At 39.0% G+C, this 9,169-nt stretch overlaps 1 protein-coding gene across 1 annotated transcript in view; it reads left to right on the top strand.

The window, feature by feature from the left end:
• The first annotated feature begins 266 nt into the window (after positions 1-266).
• TBC1D30 (TBC1 domain family member 30) overlaps positions 267-9,169 on the top strand; it is a 24,573-nt gene continuing 15,670 nt past the window's right edge. The window contains exons 1-4 of the mRNA XM_019472544.1: positions 267-332; positions 3,565-3,690; positions 4,842-5,027; positions 8,461-8,629. Coding sequence (XP_019328089.1) covers positions 3,625-3,690; positions 4,842-5,027; positions 8,461-8,629 — 421 coding nt within the window. The 5' untranslated portion in view covers positions 267-332; positions 3,565-3,624. The remainder of the gene's footprint in view (positions 333-3,564; positions 3,691-4,841; positions 5,028-8,460; positions 8,630-9,169) is intronic.

The raw sequence follows: 9,169 nt of genomic DNA on the forward strand, positions 1-9,169 counted from the left end.
CAAGAGATGTTCCATTAGTATTTGGAAAATGCAATAGGCTTTCATTGTTTACTCAGATATCTCATAAGTCTTCATGTCCTAGAATATTATATTTTTGTTATATCATTAATCTATATTTTCCCTGTGAGTGGATTAAGCAGTTAAACTCTGAAATGCGTGCAGTAAAACAAAATGAGTGTGCATGTCTGCAGCGTTGTAGATGTTGCTATACTGTTGCATTAAACTAATGGTGGATTTTATACATTTTTGGATGCTTTTGCTTTTAGTGGCATGATGCGCTCAAAGCAGTGGCCAGATTGCCGACAGGCATACCGAAAGAATGGCGGAGAAAGGTAGGTAGATCTGTATGCTTTGTGGGATATATTGCCTGTTTCTCAGGAGAGGTGAATGACTTCAATATTATCAGTGTTTTTTAACAAGTATTTGGAAGTTTTAAGTTTACGTTGTACTGGGGATTTTTCCTAGTTTACATTCTTCAGTGATAACCTCACAGGGCAGCTGGAGAGACTGAGGAGACAGGTAAAGATGGTGTTTTCAATAGTCGGGCTCTTTCTGCTTGAGGCTTAGGTAACTTATTCTGGTGCAGATGTTATTGCTTCATTCTGTCAGTCTCAAGGAATTGCATTGGTGAAGCTGCCCCCGCAGCTGAAGATAACTGGAAGGAGAGCAAATCTCCTGTGTAGGCTGTCATACTTATGAAGGTGAAGTTGATAGATGCTAGTGCTGACAGGAATGCTCATAGAAAGATTTGATGGGGGAAAGGCAGATTGCCTAAATTAGGGAAGTTCAGAGTCAGGAGTGATGTAGAATGGTAGAGTGCGCCATTAATGGGAAATTGCACTGAGTTAGTGTTGTAGGAAAGAGTCCAGTGGGATTTTGCTGAACTTACCTTATTGCTTTCTTCAACAATGCTTGAAATTCCCTAGCCTAAAAAAAGGCATGTCTAATAATCTTTTCTATAAAACTGCGTCACATGATCTCAGCTTTAAAAATGCAATTTTAATAAAAAGAATATTTGTAAAGCTTTATAAAATATATGTAGTTACATATATTTTGATGCATCAGATAAGTTTTCTTTTCCTGTTTTCTTTTTGCTATCTTTCCAAATCGAACGGTTCCTCTTTACAAATCAGTGGGGAAGGAAATGGAAGACTTATAGTGGCATTGTTTTCCTCACACCTCTATGATTTTATTTTTAACCTACAACTCCAGTGAATCATTATATCCATCTAACAGCCTTTTTTCTTTCTTGGAATGTTCTTTTCCCACACTCCAGTAAGTCTCTCAGACACTTTTCTGTGGTACATCAGTAACAGAGGTCATAAAATCACAGAGTGGTTGAGGTTGGAAGAGACCTCTGGAGGTTGTCTGGTCTAACACCCCTGCCCAAGGAGGGCCACCTACAGCCGGTTGCCCAGGACTGTGTCCGGATGGCTTTTGCATATCTCCAAGGAAGGAGACTCCACAACCTCTCTGGGCAATCTGTGTCAGTGCTCTGTCACCCTCACAGTAAAAGTGTTTCCTGATGTTCGGACGGAACCTTCTGTGTTTCAGTTTGTGCCCATTGTCTCTGGTCCTGTCACTGGGCACCACTGAGCAGAGCCTGGCTCCATCTTCTTTGTACCCTCCCTTCAGGTATTTATATAAACTGATAAGATCCTGTATGAGCCTTCTCTTCTCCAGGCTGAGCGGTCCCAGCTCTCTCATGCGTTCCTCATAGGAGAGATGCTCCAGTCCCTTAATCCTCTTAGTGGCCCTTTGCTGGACTCTCTTCAGTAGCCCTGTATCTCTCTTGTACTGGGGAGCCCAGGACTGGACCCAGCACTCCAGGTGTGTCTCACCAGGGCTGAACAGAGGGGAAGGATCACCCCCTTCAGCCTGCTGGCGGTGCTCTGCCTGATGCAGTGCAGGAGGCTGTTGGCCTTCTTTGCCACAAGGGCACATTGCTGCCTCATGGTCAACTTGGTGTCCACCAGGACCTCCAGCTCCTTCTCTGCAAAGGTACTTTCTAACTGGGTGGTCCCCAGCATATACTGGTGCCTGGGGTTGTTCCTCCCTGGGTGCAGGACTTTGCACCTCTCCTTGTTGAACTTCATGAGGTTCTTGTCAGCCAATTTCTCCAGCCTGTCAAGGTGCTCTTGGGCTTATCAGCCACTCCTCCCAGCTTTGTGTCATCAGTAGACTTGCTGAGGATATGCTCTGCCACATCATCCAACTCAGATCTCTGCCTTTTCCTTCTCATTCTGCCCATCTCTGTGTTTGCTCACACGTGACCACACGATGCTAACCAAAGAAGTAGCGTTAAGAAAAGAGATGTGGTCTTTTGACTGCTATTCCCTGGTTTCCCAATGATTTTAAGATTGATACCAAAATAAAGGAAGCATTTTGTGTTAGCAGCATGCTGATTCCCTCCTTTGCTGGCAGCAGAAGGAGCAGGGTGACATCTGCATTATTGCTGTGGCATGTGACATTTGTTTTCTGGGGCTAGCAGAGATAAAGAATCCAGTCAAACAACATCAGTAGGATGTCAGCAGTGCCAAAGGGTGCTGGGAGGCACAACAGCGGCATTCCTCCACATGGGTGGCTTTGCAAAAGTGTGGGAAGGGACGTTTAAATGCAGAAAACATGAGATTCTGGGAGCTGTCTATAAATTCCTTCATCATGCAACTATCTAAGTGTTTAAATCTGTGGGAAGTGTCTGAATTGCTTTTCTCACTTGAGTGAGTTAACGGCTGATATGAAACTCGACCGATTTGCTTTCATGATTTCTTTCAGTTTCCTGAAGAGAAAGATTCTTTATTGTTACTTGTTGTCATTGTATGATCTGTCATGTGTCTTTCATGGTTCAGGAACTTTTCAAATGTTTAATAAAGGTCCAGCCGTTGTCTTAGATACACATGCATAAATCTGTTCTAGTAATTATTAGGCTTTAAAAGTAGTCAAAATGTTTGTTTTCAGAACTTCCTGTAGCATCAACAGTTTAGGAAGCCCTCTTGTAAGAGTAAGTTACTCTGATCCAAGTGATGCTTTCAGATCAATCCCAAATGGTTAATACTAGACGCTATTTCTTCTGCAAAGTTGATCAGAAGAGACCTCTGGTAAAGAGAAACACCACTAGATTTCTTTTGTGGGGTTTCCAGGAGATGGATCCATGGTTGAGTTTGAGGAAAGCCTGCAGCAGTGTTACCTTTGTATAAAACTCCATGCTGGTTATGAGGTTAGAAGGGCTGAACTGGCAAGGAGGGTCCTTGCAGGAGATGTGCTTCTATCTTGGAGGGCCCCTGTGGATTCAGTTTCTGACAATGGACTTGCATCTTTGTAAGCAGTTCACAGATCTGGACACTTAATGCTAACTGTTTCCTTCCTTTCTGTTGTAAGGAGCAAGGTATTACTTCAATTGTGCAAAAATTGTTTTAGATATAGTCCTCTTCTGCATATTTCATGTCTAACAGCAGATCACATATGGGTGAACCTGACAAGGTTCATCTAACGGTATATATGAAAACTGTTAATATTTTATCTGAGAAATAATTCATTTTGTTGACTTGCTTTGTGTATTTCTAGGTTTGGCTGACCCTAGCTGATCAGTACTTACACAGTATAGCCATTGACTGGGATAAAACCATGCGTTTCACATTCAATGAAAGAAGTAATCCTGATGATGACTCTATGGGCATCCAGATAGTAAAGGTAGCCAGCTAATTTTTTAGTTTATTTTAATTTTTTAATGAAAAGTGAAGATTTTTTTTTTTTTTTTTTTTAAATAGATGGAGTTTGGATTTATTTTGTTCTCTGCAACTACTTTGGCAAAAATTACACCTTAATTCCCTTTGGCCCACCAAAACTATTTCTTCGGCTTTTTTTGTCCTTCTTCTGCACTGGTCTGGTTAGTGTTAGCTGGTAAAAAAATTGCTTTTACTGATTTTTTTGTTTTGCTCAATTTCTACTTTTTTATTTTAAAAGAAATACTGGAGTTTAATGGAGACAAAGGAACATAAGTGGGTTTTTTTCTTCTCTATAAATGAACACAAATATTTGCTGGGATTAAAAAAGATGTTTTATAATATAGCAATTGAGCATTTTTCAGTTATTTTGCAGGAATGAAACCACCTTTATGTATATTTCTCAGCTAATTAATGTTTTTAATATTTAAAGCAGTGGGCAGTTTTAGGGAAGGGCTTAATAGATTTGTATTGCTGTGGTGACTTAAATATTGGTCTATTTACCTATTTAGGAGGTATTCTATTTAGGAGACGTGTTCTGTAGTCACCTTAATTAGAGTACGCGGAGCAAAATACTTTGTGTTCCTGACTATTACAATTGTCATCTGTACTTGGTAATTTAAGCTTATAGATATTACTCATGAAATATTAAACATTGTAGTACATGTTTTACTTGTAAATTTTACTTTCACTTATAAATTGCTTAAATCTCAAGGACACTGTTTCTGGTTTTTTATGTTTGGAAAACTTAGTTGCCTAGTAGTTCTTTTATACTTAGATAAAAACAGTTGTTCTTTTTTGTTCAATTAAGCAGCTGTTATGTCTTGCCTCTTTGAAATCTAGATATCTGTTAATACCTTCTGTGGCAACTTCATACCGGCATCTTTTAGGTAACTTGTTTCCTTAAGAGCTTGCTGAACCTATTTCTCTTCAGTAAGCTAAAGGTTCACAGATTAAAAAAGAAACATTGTCATCAACTCTGGGAGTATGTACTGGGAGGGTGGAGGTGGAAGGAAAACCGGGACAGGTGGGAGAACTAAAGGGGGAAGGAAAATGCACATCTTTTCTGTCTTTTCTTGTCTTTTTTTTAATTTTTTTTTTATTTTATTTTATTTAAAGGACCTTCACCGAACTGGTTGCAGTTCTTACTGTGGCCAGGAGGCAGAGCAAGATCGAGTGGTATTAAAACGTGTTTTGCTGGCTTATGCCAGGTGGAATAAATCTGTTGGCTATTGTCAAGGATTTAACATATTAGCTGCACTTATTCTGGAAGTAATGGAGGGCAATGAAGGGGATGCCCTGAAAGTGAGTAAAATATTTTTTTTCAGTGTTGAAAATTGCTTTTAGTTAGTGAACTTTAGAATAAACCAGTGCATGAGTTTTGTAGGCAGCCTAAAACAGCAGGACTCAAAGGAGTTAACCAATTTATACCTGCAGATTGTTTGTTATCTTGTCTGAGCTAAAATGAACAGTTTGAATGTTATCACTGTTAAATTTTTTTTCAAACAGAAACAAAGGAGGGCTTGGCCGTAATAAAAATAAATGGGAACACTGCTACTGACTTTGGAACACCTTATTGCATAATCCCAAATCTGCTTCCAAACACCATAGGTAGCTGAAACCTTCAGATTCCATTATCAGCCTTTTGTGTGGCAGTAGCATGCAAGGCAGTTAATAAATCTGCTGCATTTTAAAGCAAATTCTAGGAAAACACAAAAATAAATATTTAAAATTAAAGTAAATCACTTTGAAACTACTTTCTGGGCTACGTTAGTCATACAGTGTTTTACTTTATTTAGGCCTTTTGTATTCTAATTAAAAGAAAGCTTCATGAAATTTATAATATGTCAGAAAATGGAAATACAGTTTACTGCAGGACGTGGTTTAAGGTTTGCCAAGATCATGTGCAAATTTCCTTAAGTAAACTTCCTCATACGTGTGAGTTGGGGTCAAATTAGTAAAGGATGACTGTGACTCTTGACTGTGACTTTGAGATACTGAGCTGTTTGTTTTGCCTTAGACAATGATTTAAATATGTTAAATATTTAAATACACTCAGAGCTCCTAAAATATAAAGCTTGTGGTAGTCGAGTCCAGCTAGCTGGTATTTAATACTTCTTTCTAGAGAGCTGCCTGTAATAGGAAGAAAATACCATAATATACCTACTTTATATCAAAGAGTAAAATTTCCTTTCAATAATTCTTGCTAAAAATTTCCTCAGTATTTTTAACTATAATTTGTCACATTTTATTGTGATCTTATACTGTCCAGAAGCTCCTAAAACATGTTATGATAAACCTTGGGCAATCATATTTCCTATGTTATGAAGTCCAAATTGATTATGAGAACTGTGTGCATCCTTATATTATTGGATTGTCTTTTACTGTGAGCGATGTCAGGCTCCTTGTGCTAAGGAGACAATGGAATGGCGCCAGACTGCCCTGGGGAGGTAAAGCACTGAAGGCTGTTAGCACCAAAATGGGTCTTACCTGGCAAAAATAAGAATGGAAAATAAAGTAATTTCTTTTCCAAGCTTAGTGTGTGGACTTTGCAGGGTTGGAATTTCCCCAGAAGAGAGAGCATCTAAAGCAAGTGATGAGTGACTTTGGAACAGCTGCAGAGGCTGGTACCTGTAAAGCTGCCCTCAGGATTGGAGCTATGGGGAAACTATGTTTGGATTATTGCAGAGTCTAGGAGTTAAGGGAGCAAGGGGATTCTCGGGGCTCGCCAGTCAGGTCCCCTTTCTGGGAAGGACGTTATAAACAAAAGCTCTGTGTCTGGGAAGTGTCTCCCAGAGGCTGGGAAAGAGCTGGTACTGTGGACATCATGGGGCTTTAACAGCACAGGAGCCAACATGGTAGCTTCAGTGAATGCCAGGGATGCTTGAGTCTTCAGTAGTTAAGGTAAGCGTGTTTAAGTTAAATCTCTTAAGACACCTCAAAGTTAGCCTACTAAAGTTATGGTAAGCAAGAAAATCACAGTTTGCATGTACAGAAGCTATCAAAGTATACATAAAACTCTCATAGATACTGAAACTTAAAAACCATTTTTTCCTGCACATTATTGTGGGGAAATATTACAAAGACAAATAATAAAATGAAATGTGTAGAGAGAGATGTCATGAAGAAAATATCTGTTGCAAACTGGTAGATGTGTGAAGCTGCTTTTTTAAAAACAATTCACATGCCAGTGAAATAGAAAGGACTTCAGTGTTGCAAAAAGATTTCTGTTCTTTCCTATGCTCTCATATATCTGAGATTTCTTGATTTTGCTCCCACCACATAGTGGGAAGGGAGCGAAAGCCTTTATAAAATGGTTTCTTTAAGGTAGGGACTTATGGCTTATGTCATAAGAAATTAATGAAAACACAAATAGCATTGTTGTAAGTTAATGTTGTTATATTAAATTATTCTTCCATTGGTTGAATTATTTCTGCACAAAATAAAGCATATTTTTGAAAGACAATGAGGTGTCCCAGTATTCAGCAAAGGCTAGGGAATGCATCTGACAAAATATGAGACTCCAGCTTACTTGCATACCATATTTTGATCACCTATTTCCATTCAATCCTGAAAACTTAACAAAAACAAAAAAAAAAGTGTAAAAGCTGTTGATTTGCCTGTATCAACTACTGATCTACATGCTTTACAACATGGAACAGAAGACTCTTATTGCCTGAAAAAATCTTGCAAGGACAGGTGGTAGTATCTGGTCACAAGCAGCTGTGAGAGAAAAGGAAGCAGGAAGACTATGTAAGGTGGTGCTCTTGGAAGTCCAGTGTCTGCCAAGCTATTTTTGTGGTCATCTTACGAAAAGAGAGGGATTGGAAGGAGGATTGTCTACTGTGTATGAAAGTGCCATGCTCCTTTCATGCCATCCATCAAGGATACTCGTTTGAAATATTAACAAAGGAGTAATGGAGAGTTGAAGCAGACGGGATGACCGCATGCAGGCTCTCTAGATACAGTTCGCAGAGTGGCCATAGAGATTGTAAAAGATCCTGAAGTCAAGGTCAGCATCTTCTGTTGGGCTGATGATATACATCAACTTCTGCATATTGCTTTGTTGCATTTGTTCATTCTCAAAAGTTTGACAGTATCCAATTAATACATTACCTCCCATGTAGTTGAGCTATCTCACTTGAAGCAGATGTGTGTTTAAAGTGTCTCATGCTGCTTAATTTAGCACCTTTTAAAGTGACAAGATGAAGTGCAGCACACAGTAACACATCGCAGTAAAATGTGTGGAGAATGTTTTTTTAAAGAACAGTATCTTGCATTTTAGAGGGGAAAAAAGATGATTTGGAAGATCAGTCTTCTAGTTGTGGCAGTTTACAACCAGAGAAGGGACAGTGGAACTTTCCAACAGTGTGAAGAATCTCATAAACACGTACAGCATCACAAGTGCCAAAAGTTGTCTTTGGTTTGAGTACCGCTTCCTATTTGGGCGTAGCTTACTGTGACATTGATTTCGGTCATTAATGGTTCATAAATTCTGGACAGCTTCAAGAGGCCTTTGCACCTTGATTGCTTGTGGATACCTAAAGTACCTATGGATGCTTAAAATGATTATGCTTTCTCCCCGTATAAATGGAGATACCAGAGGCATGTGGTGCCACTGGTTCCAAGCCATTCTTTAGTGAGCAGAGAACTTTAAAATTCTCTTTTTTTGTGTGTTATTCCTAGAAAATAACTGGCTCTGTAAGTCCTACACAATTATATTTCATTTTCCCCACAGATCATGATTTACCTAATTGATAAGGTGCTTCCTGATAGCTATTTTGTCAATAATCTCCGTGCTCTCTCTGTGGATATGGCTGTTTTCCGAGATCTTTTACGAATGAAGCTTCCTGAACTGTCCCAGCACTTAGACACCCTGCAAAGAGCTGCTAACAGAGAAAGTGGAGGTAGGTTCAACAGAAAATGCTGTTAAATTCCTTTTTGCTATTGTTTCAGCTGAGCACTGGTCTAAAAATAGTCTTTTAAGTGTTTACACTAGTAAATAGAATATATATTTTAAATTGTTACAGTGAAAGATGACAGTTTCCATTATATTGGTAACCTTAACATAAATAGGTGGCGCTCTCAGGAAAAAATAAAGGGGAAATAATTTGGTCCCACCACTAACTGCAAACAGGATCATGTTGACAAGTATAAAAAACGTATGGAGTGACAGCAGTGTAACACACAGCTTAGTACAAGGGCTACCTTGAAAACGTTGTGTCTTGCCTTAGCTCAAGATACCTGTCCTGCCTTGTAGTTGCTACTTACATAGCTGTTCCGGGAAGAATTACAGTGTGAGAGCCAGTGGTGGCTGGCTAGTATTTCTTCACCTGGATGCTTAGCAATACACAGGTGCAAAACTCAGAAGTACTTCTTGGGTTGCTGCCTGAAAACTGGCTTTGCACTGTGATTTTTTTTTTTTTTTTTTTTTCTTGGTATAGCAT

Source organism: Aptenodytes forsteri, unplaced genomic scaffold, assembly GCF_000699145.1.
Source record: "Aptenodytes forsteri isolate BGI_AS27 unplaced genomic scaffold, ASM69914v1 Scaffold4, whole genome shotgun sequence".
Taxonomy (NCBI): Eukaryota; Metazoa; Chordata; class Aves; order Sphenisciformes; family Spheniscidae; genus Aptenodytes; species Aptenodytes forsteri.